Source organism: Sus scrofa, chromosome 12 (genome assembly GCF_054392235.1).
Source record: "Sus scrofa isolate SSC_HxYL_T2T_F1_AM1 chromosome 12, Sscrofa_HxYL_maternal_Yorkshire_Landrace_v2.0, whole genome shotgun sequence".
Taxonomy (NCBI): domain Eukaryota; kingdom Metazoa; phylum Chordata; class Mammalia; order Artiodactyla; family Suidae; genus Sus; species Sus scrofa.
This window is the reverse complement of record NC_139394.1, coordinates 12,685,509-12,700,372: the sequence shown is the minus strand read 5'-3', so window position 1 is coordinate 12,700,372 and position 14,864 is coordinate 12,685,509. Positions and strand designations below refer to the sequence as shown.

The window sequence follows — 14,864 nt, the reverse complement described above, 5'->3', positions numbered from 1 at the left end:
TTTTCCAAAATGAAACTAGGGGTAGAAAGACAAATTAAATCCTGCACCACTTTGAATAAAAGGTGCCATTTTCATGTTTCTAAGCTGAATAGCTTTTTCATGAGTCTATGTAAGAATATCTCCTTCCTGTCCCACATAAAAGAGCATCTGATAAAAGCAAGGAAAATAATGTATCATCTAATTTTCTAAGCAATGAGACATTAGAGTCAATACTATTTTATTTATTTTACATATTTATTTGGATATTCGGAGGTACATTTCCATGTGTTATAAAGAATTTGGGTTGCCAAGGGGGAGGGAGGAGGGAGTGGGATGGACTGGGAGTCTGGGGTTCCCAGATGCAGACTATTACAATGAGAATGGATAAGCAGTGAGGTCCTCCTGTACAGCACGGGGAACTAGATCCAGTCTCCTGGGTAGATCATGATGGAAGATAATACAAGAAAGGGAATGTATCTATATGTATAACTGGGTCACTTTGCTGTATAGCAGAAATTGGCACAACATTATAAATCAATTGTACTTGAATAAAAAAGAATTTGGCTTGATTAAATATTGAAAATTGTTCATTCAGCACATTTCAAATCATGTGGTACAATGTATCTTTTTTTTGGGGGGTGGTTTCGTTTTTTTCTAAATAATCCTTGTTTATTGAGTCCCTCTATGTGCCAGGCAGTGTCCTAAAAAAAAAAATGGTTGGGATACCTGAGCGAATGTGGGGTCACACTCCACTGGGGGAGACGGACTTAGAAACAGCCCTAATGAGTAGGCAAATGACATAGTACGCTTGATGATATGTCCTGTGGTTTAAAAAAAAAAAAAAAAAGAAACAGTAAAGCAAGGAAGAGGGCACTGGGGGTATGGGCTGCCCGTTAAAATAGGGTGGTCAGGGAAGCCTCAGAGCAAAGGCAACATTGAGGCAGAACTTTAAGCCTTTGAGAAAGAAGCCATGTGAGTGTCTGTGGGGAAGTTTCTAGACCCCAAGATGGGAGCCTTTCTGGCATGTTTTAGGCCTAGGAGGCAGGTGGGCTGGCGTGGTGGTGATGGTGGAGTGCAGAGCAGTAGAGATGAGCTGAGAGAGGTACTGGGATTGGATCACGGAAAGCTTCATAGATTTGATTTTGACTTTTTTTTTTTTATTAGTAACAGCTTTATTGAGGTATAATTCACATACCAACAAGTCAGTCATTGTAAGTGTACAATTCAATGGGTTTTAAACAATATTTATTCACAGAGTTGTGCAGCCGTCATCACAATCAATTCTAGAAGATTTCCATCACCCCCAAAGAAACCCCATCCCCTTTAGTAACCTCCCACCCCCAGTTCACCCCAGGCAGTCACTAATCTACTTTCTGTTTCTACGGGTTTCACTATTCTGAAAATTTAATATCAATGGAATAATACAATACATGGTCTTTTCTGACTGCCTTCTTTCATTTAAAATGCTGTCGCCAGGTTTATCCATATTGTAACATGTATTAGTGCTTCATTCTTTTTTATGGCCGAATAATATTTTATTGTATGAATATGCCACATTTTGTGTATCTGTTCATCAATTGATGGACATTTTGGATGTGTCCTCTTTCTGGTAATTATGAATAATGCTGCTATGAATGTGTGTATAGAAGTTTTTAGTATGGCTGTATGTTTTCATTTCTTACCTAGGGATGGAATTCATGTGGGTTCATATGATTAATCTCTGTGTTTCATCTTCTGGGGAACTTAAAAGTGGCGACGTCATTTTACATTCCCACCAGCAGTATGTGCGGGTTCCGACTTCTGCACCTCTTCACCAATGCCTGTTCTCTTCTGTCTTTTTGATTGTAGCCAACCTAGCGGGTGTGACGTGGTATTTCGCTGTTTTAATTTGAAATCGCCGCATGAAAGTGATGTTGGGCATCTTTTCATGTGCTTGTTGGCCATTTGTGTGTCTTCTTCAGAGACATGTCTTTCCAGTTCCTTTGCCCAACATAAAATTGGGCTTGATTGCCTTTTATTACTGAGTCGGAAAAGTTCCTCACATGTTCTAGATGCAAGTCCCTTTTCAGATATATGGATTGCAACTATTTTCTCCCATTGGGCACACAGCAAGGCCTTAATAAAATCTTGTTGAATGAGTATTTGGAGGTTCAAAATTTATTTCCATCATGATGTTACTGTTACATTGGAATTTAGTCAATTATATACCAACTATAATTTCTCTGACTTAAAACTATTAAAACCTATCAAAATAAATTGACATATCTTTCATCATTTTACCGTCTTTAAAGTCAGCATTTTGATTGGTGAAGTGTTGAAATCTGTCATTTTAATGAATGGATAAATGAGAAAATACGGAGTACAATTTGTTATTTAAAAAGTTAATACTTAGTTTTTAAATTTTGTAGATGGAAAAAGTGGAAGCAGATCTAACTAGATCCAAGTCTCTTCGTGAGAAACAATCGAAGGAATTTCTGTGGCAGCTGGAAGATGTCAAGCAGCGATATGAGCAGCAGGTTGGTTCTTCATTCTGATGATGCCGTTTGATTCTCAGTGTACATAATAGTCTCTCTCCTAAATATCGCTTTCTATCACACTATATATATATATATATATATATATATATATATATATATATATATATATATATTTTTTTTTTTTTTTTTTTTTTTTTGTCTTTTGCCATTTCTTGGGCCACTCCCACGGCATATGAAGATTCCCAGGCTAGGGGTTGAATCGGAGCTGTAGCCACCGGCCTACGCCAGAGCCACAGCAACGCAGGATCCGAGCCGCGTCTGCAACCTACACCACAGCTCAGGGCAACGCCGGATCGTTAACCCACTGAGCAAGGGCAGGGATCGAACCCGCAACCTCATGGTTCCGAGTCGGATTCGTTGACCGCTGCGCCATGACGGGAACTCCTCTATCACACAATATATGTTGTTATCTGCACAATGATAATATTTATAAGAACCGTATTACCAACATAGTTGAAATATTTTAAATCATATTTGTTTCAGCAGAATCTAGGAACAGAGAATTTTAACTCTTCACTGAAGTGTATTCTGACAGTATGTTAAACAATGTTTAATCGTGATTCTTGAGTCTTTCTCTGCCCTTCAGAGTGCGAGTTTAAGTTATTTATTTAAGAAATAAGTTTGGGGTACCTACCCTGGGCCAGATACTGTCACCATTCCTGGGCAGAGCAGTAAGCAGGGCCAACAAGCTTCCTTTCCTCACGGAGCTTGGATTTTGGTGGGCAGCCAACCCATAAATAAAAAATGACAGAATTTCGAAGAGTAAGTTGTGAACAAGAAAAGAGGGTGTGTCTATAGGCCTTCCTGGGTGGAAGGTGGGGATGACCAGCATGGCAGGTGGGCAGGGACCTTGGCCTGAGAATCCTGGAAATGGGGGTGGGAGGGGCCAGCCGTGAAGTCTCCGGAGGAAAAGCATTCCAGGCTGGAGGAATAGCAAGTTCAAAGATCCTGATGTGGAAGCAAGCTGAAAGTGCTTAGGAACAAAAACTACACTAAGGCTGGTTTGTAGGAGTGAGAGGAAGGTTCCATCCATAGGAGCTGAGGGGGGTTATGCTGGGACCAGGACATGCAGGCAGCATCCGGAGTTTAGGTTGTGTTCTCCGAACTCTGCCTCTTCTTTATTAAGAAGGAAAAGCTTTTATTTTCATCTTTAAAAAATGTGTTCCTGCTGATTCTCAGAATATTTAATGTTTTTACTTGTTTATCTAATATTTAATGTTTATCTAATGTTTATCTAATCTAATATTCAGAATATTTAATGTTTTTACTTGTTTATCTAATTTGCTTGCCTTGCTTCCTTAACATCTAGAAAAACATTGATTAGCTTAGTCACTCACAGTTTTTTCCTAGGCAGTATTTGAGCCTTTTTATCTGAAAACCTGAAGAATTTTTTTCATTATTTTATTAATCCCTTATAAATGTGTACTTTATCTACCATTCCTGTAGAAATATTTTCACACGTGCAAGGAGATATACGTTCATGGAGGATTATTTGGAATAGTGAAAAAAGTTGTAAATAAAACCAATGATTAAATAAATTAATTTAAATCTATACCATGGAATACTATGTACTTAGTAGATGCAAACTATTACATTTAGAATGGATAAGCAGTGAGGTCCTGCTGTATAGTAAAAGGAACTATATCCAATCACTTGTGATAGAACATGGTAGAAGATAATATGAAAAGGAATGTATATATATATATATATATGTATATATATATATGTATATATATATGTATAACTGAGGCACTTTGCAGTACAACAGAAATTGACAGAATAATGTAAATCAACTATAATAAAAATTTTTTTAAAAGAATGATGTAAATCTGTAGGAGCCAACATACACAGATTTCTAAGATATAATGTTAAGGGGGAAATAAAGCACATCACAGAGAGATTTTTTTTTTTTTTTTTTTTTTTTTTGGCCGTGCCAGCTAGCATAGAGGAATTCCTGGGCCAGGGATCAAACCCACGTCACAGCAGTGACAATGCCAGGTCCTTAACCTGCTACCCCACCAAGAGAACTCCCACAGAGCAATTTTTATGTTATGATTCTCTTTATGTAAATTAAAATTATGTGTCAGTATCATAAGCTAGATATGTAAGATTAGCTTTAAAATCCTAGAAGATGGAGTCCCCATCGTGGCGCAGTGGTTAACGAATCTGACTAGGAACCATGAGGTTGCAGGTTCGATCCCTGCCCTTGCTCAGTGGGTTAACGATCCGGCGTTGCCGTGAGCTGTGGTGTAGGTTGCAGATGCGGCTTGGATCCCACATTGCTGTGGCTCTGGCATAGGCCAGTGGCTACAGCTCCGATTCAACCCCTAGCCTGGGAACCTCCATATGCCGCGGGAGCGGCCCAAAGAAATAGCAAAGACCAAAAAAAATAAATTAATTAAAAATAAGATAAAATAAAATCCTAGAAGATTACACATGTCTATAGAAGGGGCATGAAATTATAGGTTAGAGTATGATAAACTTTACTGTATGCTTTAAATAAAATTTTTAACTTAAAATTTCACAAAAGCGTGTGTCATGCATTACTTGCACAATAAAACATGAAAGTTATGACTGTTAAGACTAGAACATAGAACATTTGTATTGTATCTAGTATTTTAATTGGGTAATCAATTTGAATTAATGAAATGCAAAATCTATTCAAGCTATTTATGAATAGTGTAAAATTACCCCAGAGATGAAAAGAGATAGAAGAAAGAGCACTAGCAGATTATTTTCAAAGGTACCAATGTATGGATAACCTCAGATTTTCTAACTCCAAAAGCCAATGCAATAGAATGATTTTATCAGAATCTTTTTTTTTAATGGCATAAGAATGAGGTATCTAATTTCTGATACATGGGTGGTGGCCCTGGAAGCCATCCTAACATATGCCAATTTAAAAACCTATCTTTCCGCTGAAATACACTTTCTTTAAAGAGCCATGAAAGACTTTTCTAGAACTTTAGTACTGGAATGAAAATTTCTTGGGAAACTAGCTTTAGAAACCAGGCATAGAAACGTGTATAGGAAGGGGAGCCCGCAAGTAGGGAGGGGGGTAAGAGGGAAAGTGCGGCAATAATTCATCAAATATAAATGAGAAGATTCAGTGAGGGCAAGAAACGTTGCTTGTTAATAAGCTATAGTGTATAATGGAGGCAATTTTTGGATTAAAAGCAATATTAGAAGCACTAATAAAAACAAGAAAAATGTCAGTTACTCCATGTAAGCTAATGAAGAAACAGGAGAGAGAGGAAAACCAACCAGTTTAAAACTCTTTCTGGGACACCAATACTCATCAGAAGCTATTGTGTTATGGGGGAGTGTGTATAAGGGGTTGGAAAGTTCTCTGAGAGTTTTAAAAATCCTATTTTCATTTTGATGATAACCATGTGGATGACAAATTTATAACCAAGTGTAGCCAGGAAACTTCAGTGCTTCATTTGCATTTATTTTTGTGAGTGTTTTGGCACAACTCTGGCTTTTTAAAGTTGGATGCAAATAAGTAAAAATCACTGAGGGAAATTAACATTTGAAAATGAAAATTATTTTAAGTTAAAGGAAACAATGAAATAATATTTGTAGCAAATATGGTAGACAGAGAGGGATTCCCTTTGTTAAATTAATACATTTATGACAAATAAATATAATTAACATAGAAATAAATTAAATAACACAAATTATTAGAAAATCATGCCCCAGTAAATGACCTGGCAAAGGAATGAAACACATAAGAAAGAAACTGACTCAACAACCATGTAGAGACATTTTTAGCCTTGGTTAATAAAAATGCAAATTATAACTAATAGTGATATTCCATCTAAATTTGGCAAAAGTTTAATAAAATTGGTATTTCCATATATTGCTAGTGGCATTATAAATTGATGTAGCCAAAAGGATTTTGGTAGCATCTACCAAGAGTCATAAAAAATGTTTACACCCTCTGGCTCAATTATCCTTAACCTTGAAAATCAGGCAGAAATATTCAAATGATAATTTCAATTATTTTTTAAATGCTAAAATCATGGTTGAGTCCTTTTCTACATGCTCTACTTTCCACATTGTAATGGTGTCTTTTTAATTTTGGTATTTTACACTATTTTGGTATAAAAATAAATTTGTCTAAACTGGAATGTTAAGCTTCAAAGGCTTTTCTCACAATGATAGGTTTTAAAATGTACCAAATTTTTGTCTTATATAGTCTTGGTCAAAAATAATAAGGAAAATTGATTAATTTTTTAAAGAATTGATACTTTTCATAGAAACCATGCCCTATTCATCAATTTTTCTGTATTTCATTTTCACAAAAAAGAGAGAAATTATATATATGTTATACAAATGTCTTTTTTAAAGACCACACAAAGATCTCTTGAGATCAGCACAGATTTCACCCATTTTTATTCTTCCTGTGGCTGTAGGCCTGTTCATTAGAAGCCATGTTGAGAGCAAAAGTCCCAGGCAGTAACTTATAACGGAAAGATAAAGGCAGGAATAAGAGCTAGTAGGTTTTAGGAGAATATTTATTGATGTGCAGAAAATTCTATTAACTGGAACAGTATTCCCCTTGACCACTCCAAACTGTCAGGGTTTTTACTGTGAAAGTTTATCATGAGAAAAGATAGACCTGTGGTAGTGGTCTCTGCAAGTCAGCACGGCCTCACGGAACGTGAAGCTGATTAAACTAAGCTCATTTCCTTCTTTGAACTGGATGGCCAGTCTGGCAGATGAGGAAAGGGAAATAGATATGATAAATCTGGACCTCATCGAGCCCTCTGACAAGGTCCTTCATGAAGGCAACATGGGAAATACGGTTTAGCTCTGGGTAGATGTACGTGGTTAGGTGATGGTTCAAAGGGCCATCCCTGAAGGACTGGTGGCAACCCAAAGGGAGATTTCTGAGTGTGTCACCCTGGCTGATGACTCAGGAGTAACGTTTCCTGCTTCCTCAGACTTCAGAGGAGTAGTTAACGTGTGGGATGCGAAAATCTGTTTCCTGAAACTTTAAACAGCTGAAATTAAGAAGATTAAGCGTATTGGGGGTTGAATATAAAAATCCATGCTTCAGTTTCGAAAGTCCTCTGTAGAAAGTATGTGGCGGGGGAGGGGTAAATTGCCAGGGGTGGGGGCGACAGAGAAGACAGGAACCCCGGGGACAGGGGCCTAGTGGACGCCGTCTCCGATGTGCTGTTCCTATAGCAGATCGTGTGAGCGATGAGTCAGTTCTGGCCACCACATTTTAAGTAGGACACTGGCAAAGTCAAACATGTTCAAAAGAGAGTTTCCAGAATATAGGAATGTTTGGAACCATGTCAGAGGGGATACATCAGGGAATAAGGATATTTTGCCAAGAGAAGACAAGACTGAGGAGAATTGCCTAAGTTTATTTTTAAATTCAAATCTGTAAAAGAGGGACATTTTACGATCGGCTTGTGTAATCATCGTAACCGCCAACAGTCAGGAGGCCAGACTCTGGGCCAGGTACTGCTTCGCGTGACTTCACCCACTTTCCACCTTCACAGTGACCTTGTGAGGCAGGTACTGTTATTTACTATACCCACTTCCAGTTGTAGAAACTGGAGCACATCCCGTTAGATAAGTGGCTTAGATAAGTGGGGAAGGTCCCACACAGTTGGTAAGTGGTGGGATCAGGGCGTGAACGTGGGCCCTGCTCTTACCCTCCCGGTAATGGACCCACCCTGGAGTGCCAGGGGCAGATATTGAAGCTCTAGGGAGGTAGTTCTGTAAGGGATAATTTGAATCATTTCAAAGTAGTTCTTGCCTAAAGAAGTATTCACATGTCAGGGGGTTGTCTTGTGACAGCCTGAGTGTGGGGAGGTGGCTGTCCCGAGTGTCGTGGGCGGCTGCTGTGTGTTGCGGTGGGGTGGGGGCCTCTCCTGCTGTACACTAGCGTCCCTTCCGGAGCCAGCGTCTGTGACTTGCTGCCCCTGTGTGGTTTAGACCCTCAGCCCCTCTGTGCTCTGCTTCCACATCGGACTCATTTCTTTACATACCTGTCTAGCTGGATTTCCTTGTTTCATGGTTTCTGCCTACCTGCCTACCTTCCCAGGTGCCATTCAAGTGCCGGTGTGACAGTGTTTCGGTTATTTTGTCTTTTCTTAAAAATATAAAAATCTCGACTGATGTGGCTGTAGCATTTCACACTGGAAGGGGCTTTGGCTGCTGGTCCCCAGGCCCTTGCTCCAGCGTGAGGATGAAGCCGCATGCATGTTTCCTGGAGTGTTGGATTCCCTTGATTATTTGGGGCAAAGCAAAGTAGTTGTACTGTTGAGGTAACATTCGTATTAAAACAAACATAGACTTTTCCTGTTTTGTAAAATGCGAAGTTCTCATGAATTTTTAAGATAAAATAGGACATTTCAAAGAAGCTTCCAGTTTGCAGAGGCTGCTTCAGGCTATGCCCCCAGATCCCCCAGGGGTGTCCTATTCATTTTCACCGCTGCTCTGGGTACTTTGGAGGAAAAGTTTTAGAAGTTCTTATCCGGTCAAATCCTCACATTTTATAATGAGGGGATTCACATCCAGAGGAAATGAATGACTTGTGCCTTCTGGGCCTCAATTTCCTTATTCAGTTGTAATTTTTGAGCCCCTCCTATATAGGAAGCATCATGCCAGGAACTGTAACGAAGTGGAAAAAGCAAAGTGGTATTTTAAAATGTTTTAGCCAAAATGCAGGCATGAAGTGTGCAGATGTGGAGAGAAAAACATCAAACACATGGGATAAACACTCACACAAATATCCTGTAAAGCCCAAGCTTTCATCAAGATTTCCTGTTTCTTTCCTGTATAACCCATTGGAACAAAAAGACAATTCTGATTGTCTTTTCACAAACCTCATTCAAGTTGGAAACAAACAACAAAGCAGGCATGCTAGGATTTCCTGAACTATGGAGGTTTTTTTGGCAATCCCATCATATCGTTCTTTAATCTTATATTTTATATCTTCTCTTTTGACTACAAAGGAAAATGCAGTTCGACAGATAAACAAGTGGTCAGATTCTCCAGAAAGAATAAGCACTTATTGTTGACAATTACAAAAACAAACAAACAAACAAACAAAAAAAACACACTGAAAGGTCAGACCTTTATACATTACCATTATTTGAAACTTACAATATTTTGGTAGCAAAGACAGGGCAGAAATCATACAAGATAAACAACTGGGAAATTTTAAGATCAGTTGAGATATTTAAAAAGCAGATGGCATGCAATTCCCAGTTTTTTTCTTTGTAAATATTTTCATTTTCTAGATTTTTTAGGTAATCTAGCCTGAAAACATAGGCCTCTTTTAGACTATTGAGTCTGCATGGGGAAGGGATGCAGAAGAAAGCAGGAGAGGGCGGAGACAGAGGGAGGGGGAGGGACTGGCCTTGGAGGGAGGGGTGGGCTAGGCCTCAGCAGAGCAGGGGGACGGGGCACAGAATTTGTACAGCTGCTGTAGGAAAACGGGCAGTTCTGACTGGAGGTTTTTCTTTGTGAGATAGAAGAGCACTTGCTGAGACTTAGGCAAATCACGTGGAAGGGAGGGAGAGCTGACGGAAGTGGGAATTATTTGAAATTATTTTGGTGATGACATGACTGATCTGATTAGAAAAACGTAAAACTTCTTTTTCGTGTTGAGGTCCCAGATGAGGTTAATGACTATGAAATTTGTGGGCCCACCTAAAATGTCTTCAGAATGGATTTTCATATGCTTGATTAAATTCTTCCTCTCGTAGGCTGCTGCTATTCTCTGTCTTTCTCTTCTTGCTCATCTTAGACTCTTCTCATAAGTCTTTTCTGCTTGGCTTTCTTTTTTCAGTCTGTAGTAACTTTTGAGCCTCCACTGTAGTCACCAGACTCTTCAGTGGTGACTAAGACAGATGCAATCCCTGATCCAGTGATGCTCCAGGTCTTTCACATTATTTCTTAACATAACCTCCCAACCAGGGAATGCAGCTGTGCTACAGGGCACAGACTGGCCCTACAGGCAGCAGGCAAAGCCAGATTCCTGGCCTCTCAGGCTTTCAGAATAAGAGATCCAAACAATGAAGCAACAGAGCTTGGGCCCGTGAGTCCAGGCCAAGTTCTGGGAGCCTAGGTTCATAGAATGGGCACTGACACTTGATGAAAGGTACATAAAGCAGGACCTCTTCTTCGTCGTCGTCTTTGTCTTCATCATCTTCATCTTTGTCTCCTTCTCCTTTGTCCCCTTCTCCTTCATCTCCTTCTCCTTTGTCTCCTTCTCCTCCTTCCTCTTCTCCAACGGGAAACCATTGGAGCATTTGAGCAAGTTCTGGTTTGTGTTTAAAAAGATTTCTCTAGCTGCTTTGTGAAGCGTTGATGGTCATTGAGGTAGGAGAGGAAGCAGAGGGGCTGGTTAAAAGATGATTGTGGTAGGCAGGCAAAAGGTTACCATGGCTTGGACTTGGGTGGGATGGGTGGGGGTGAGGGCACGTGGTCAGACTGAGGATATATTTTGTGGGCAGGACTTGTTAATAAAGGAAAATGGAGTGTGAAGGAATGAGGGGACTCAAACATGACACAAGTTTTCCAGCTGAGCAACCAGGGAATGGTGGTGACAGACCATGGTGGAGAAAAGAAAGGAAGTCCCAGGACCAAGCCCAGGGACACATCAATAATTAGAGATGGGGAAGAGATGGAGGAAGTAGCAAAAATGACTGAGAAGGAGCAGTGAGGTAGAAGGAAGAACCAAGAAGGTATAATTTCCCATAAGCCACGTGCAACAAGTGTTTCAGGAAGGAGAAGGTAAGTAACCAGTTGTTTTAGGTGTTACTAAAAGGAGAAGTTAGATGGAGACTGAGAACTGCCCATTGGATTTGGCAAGGTCTTTAGCCACCTTGACAGGACCAGTTTCAGTAGAATGTGGGAACAAAAGCCGGAATAATATGGGTGGGGAGAGAATGGGATGAAAGCAACTCTTTGAGGAATTTTGACAGAAAGGGAGCAGAGAAACGGGGTGATAGCCAGAGAGTTACTTATGGTCAGGGGCAAGTTTTAAAAAAGTGAGATACTGTAAAACATATTAGTCGATGAGTATGATCCAATGGAGAAGAAAATGCTGATGATGTGGAGACAGATGGGATAATTGTGAGAACAACATGCTGCATTGGACAAGAGTGGACAGGATCCAGTCCACTGGAAGGACTCACCTTCCAGCAAGGCCAGCCATGCCTTCAGGTCAGAGGAAAGGCAGAGACTATGCAGGTGACCAGTCAACTTGGTGGTAAGGAAGATGAAGTAGTTTTCTTGTGGCTATAGTCATCCCTCCATATCCATGGGAGATCTGTTCCAGGACCCTTCTCGGATACCAAAATCCAAGGATGCTCAAGCCCCTCATATAAAGTGGCATAGTTCTTGCCACATCTACTGCGAGAATGAAGTGCATTCTCCGCAATCAGACTGTCGACATTCCAGAAAAGGTCGACCTCACTCTGCAAGGATGCACAGTGATGCACGGTTATTGCGAAGGGGCCCAGAGGCACTCTGAGGAGGGACTTCAGCCACATCAGTCTCCTTGGAAAGAAAAAGAAGAGGCTCCGGGTTGACAGACGGCAGGAAAATAGAAAGGAGCTGGCGACTGTGTGCACTGTCTGTAGTCTTGTACAGAACGTGATCAAGGGTGTTACTGGGCTTCTGTTAGAGGATGAAGTGTGCCCACTTCCCCATCAATGTCGTTATTCAGGAGAATTGTTCTCTTGTTGAAATCCAAAACTTTTTGGGTGAAAAATACATCTGCAGGGTTCAGATGAGGGCAGGCATTGCTTGTTCAGTATCTCAAGCCCAGATAGTTGATTCTTGAAGGAAACGACACTGAACTTGTATCAAATTCAGCTGCTTTGGTTTAGCAAGTCACAACAGTTAAGAACAAGATATCAGAAAATTTGGGGATGGTATCTATGTTTCTGAAAAAAGGAATAGTTCAGCAGGCTGATGAGTAAGACCTGAGTTGTTTGGCTACAGAAACAGCAAGATGCCAGGTGATTCCTCAGACTCATTTGTGATGTTTTAAGATACAGTGAAAGCTCTGTTGACTTGGGAAAAATAAAATAAAATAAAATGGCATAGTATTTGCATATAATCTACTCACATCCTCCCATATACTTTAAATCATCTCTAGATTACTTATAACACCTAATGCAATGTAAGAGCTGTGTAAGTAGTTGCTGGAGCACTGCAGATTCAAGTTTCGCTGCTTGGAATTTCCTGGCATTGTTTTTTGAATATTTTCAGTCCTCAGTTGGTTGAATCTGTGGACACAGAACACATGGATATACTTTTGGTTTTTGATTGCTCCTGAATGCCACTTGTTCCACTCACAGCGATGGATAATTATGTTGCATTGTAGGCAATGTGAGGAAAGTAGAAAGAAAATAAAGCCTTTGTCCGTATGTTGGAGGAGTTAATTACCTGATTAATTAGTTTGTCCTTCTAAATTGCATGCTAATGGGAAACTCTGATGGTACTTATTTTTCCTATTCATTCAACAGTAGTGGTATACTAGACTGAGGAACTAAATGTGCCTTAGCGAAACAGACATAAGGTAAAATAAAATGTAGAGTTAAGATATTTTTTTTTTCAAAAATGTTGAACTCCGCCTAAGAGGGTACATTCTTAGTTAATGAATTTTCTCAATTTGAGTGGCTTGAGTTAAACCATTATTAAACCATAAAGAAAAACCTTGAAGCATTCGACTATCTGAATCCTTCTTAATTGAAATCTGGCAGATAAAGCCAGAAAATAGTAGCTAACTTTTCAGAAAGTTTTAAAAGCTCCAGGTAGTTATTGTCCCTCATTCCCTCCAGGAGCCACGTAAGTATTTGAAGTGTTAACTGGGAAAGAAAACTGCCAGGAACAGAGCTTGCTCCCAGCACGGGCAGCACTGATGGGCCATCCTTCATAATCTCGGTCATGCTCCTGGCCTTCAGCCCCCAGCGTATCCTGAACTGCAGGGCTTCGGCAGGCACTGGTCCCTGGCTCTTGAAGGCTGACTAGGGAGGAAGAGGATGGAAGAAGTAGTATATTCGCTGGGAGAGCCGTGTTCCATCTTTCATAGCACTTAGCACAGTAATATTAAATTTTGGAATAAAGAGAATCTGCGTGACTAAACTGAACCGTTCGTTGATTGACAGATTTCATGGATGGCTCGTTTTGTTGTAGCACATACCTCATCCTGGAGCCACAGGGCCATCCACAGATGACAGATTCTTTTTCTCTTCTTCACACACTGCCTACTTTTACTATGTCTCTTGGTGCCTCTGTCTATTCACATGTTGTTCAGAAAGTCAGACCATACCGTAGTATTTTCTGTGCTAAGATGTGTTTTTCCTCTGATTCCAAAGCTTGATTGCTCATGAAATAGAATGTCCAAGAGCACATTTTATATCATATAACTGCAATTAAAAAAAGATTCCAACTTTTTTTAGTAAGGAATCTGTCTAGGGAAATGGTGCTAATTTTACAATAGACTCTGTCTCACTGGAATTAGAATTTTGGAGCTTTAGAGAATTTGGTAACTTTTTTGACATTTCAAATTCCCAAATACAAATGCAAATGGGAAACTGCTCAGAGAAATAGCCTGATGATGTTCAGTCTATATTTCATAAAACAGGGAGACACAGGGTGTGATGCACTTGTCTTTCAGAGTGGATCTCAATGCCGTGAGTCTCATCAACTACATAAAAGTCATACTATATTTCACAGCCAAAAAGCAAAAATTTTCCACAGGGAGCCCTGAAGTAGGATGTGGAAGTGTTACCTGTCAAGGCCTATGGAAAAATCTTTTACTCTCAATGGCTGGCACTTTAAATCGAAGTGCCTTTTGGTCTAATATATATAATTGTTCACAACTTTGAGCTGACGTTCATTTCTCTTTTTAAATCTGTAGCATATTTACAATAGCTTGTGATTTTATTAGGTAGTGGTCTTCTCTACTGGTCCAGCTACACTGGTCGGCAGTGGGGATGGCAGAACGGCCTTGGTGTAGTATTGATGATGAGGTCAAAAATCTCAGGAGAATGAGTGTATGGGAGTGAATTATTACTTTAGGCCAGATAACCTGCACCATGGGAGGGTCTAGGAGATCCTGCCTGCACTCTGGTGCTGAAGAATGGACTGCTGATGGGGGCCCTGATACCACTCACCAGCTCTGTGGTGGCATTCTCCATATGCCAGGGCCACAGTAGGAGGTATTGCTGTGGGACTGGGCTGCCGGCTTTCAAGAGGATGGCAGGGTTCCACAATGGCAGGCACCAGGTAGGGCACCGACTTGTCAGATGGAAGGTAGGAGAGACTGTGGCGGTGGGTAGCAAGGCTAGAGTGGCAGTCAGG

The 14,864-nt window shown here is 40.2% G+C and overlaps 1 protein-coding gene and 1 pseudogene across 18 annotated transcripts in view; both read left to right on the top strand.

The window, feature by feature from the left end:
• CEP112 (centrosomal protein 112) overlaps positions 1-14,864 on the top strand; it is a 417,919-nt gene that overhangs the window by 172,399 nt on the left and 230,656 nt on the right. For all 18 annotated transcript variants that reach the window (XR_014820925.1, XM_084983965.1, XM_084983960.1 and 15 more), the window contains one exon: positions 2,388-2,495. Coding sequence is in view for 17 of the 18 variants with exons in the window: in XM_084983965.1 (XP_084840091.1) it covers positions 2,388-2,495 (108 nt within the window). In the remaining variant the exon portion in view is untranslated. The remainder of the gene's footprint in view (positions 1-2,387; positions 2,496-14,864) is intronic.
• On the top strand, positions 11,820-12,598 carry LOC146398048 (large ribosomal subunit protein uL6 pseudogene; annotated as a pseudogene).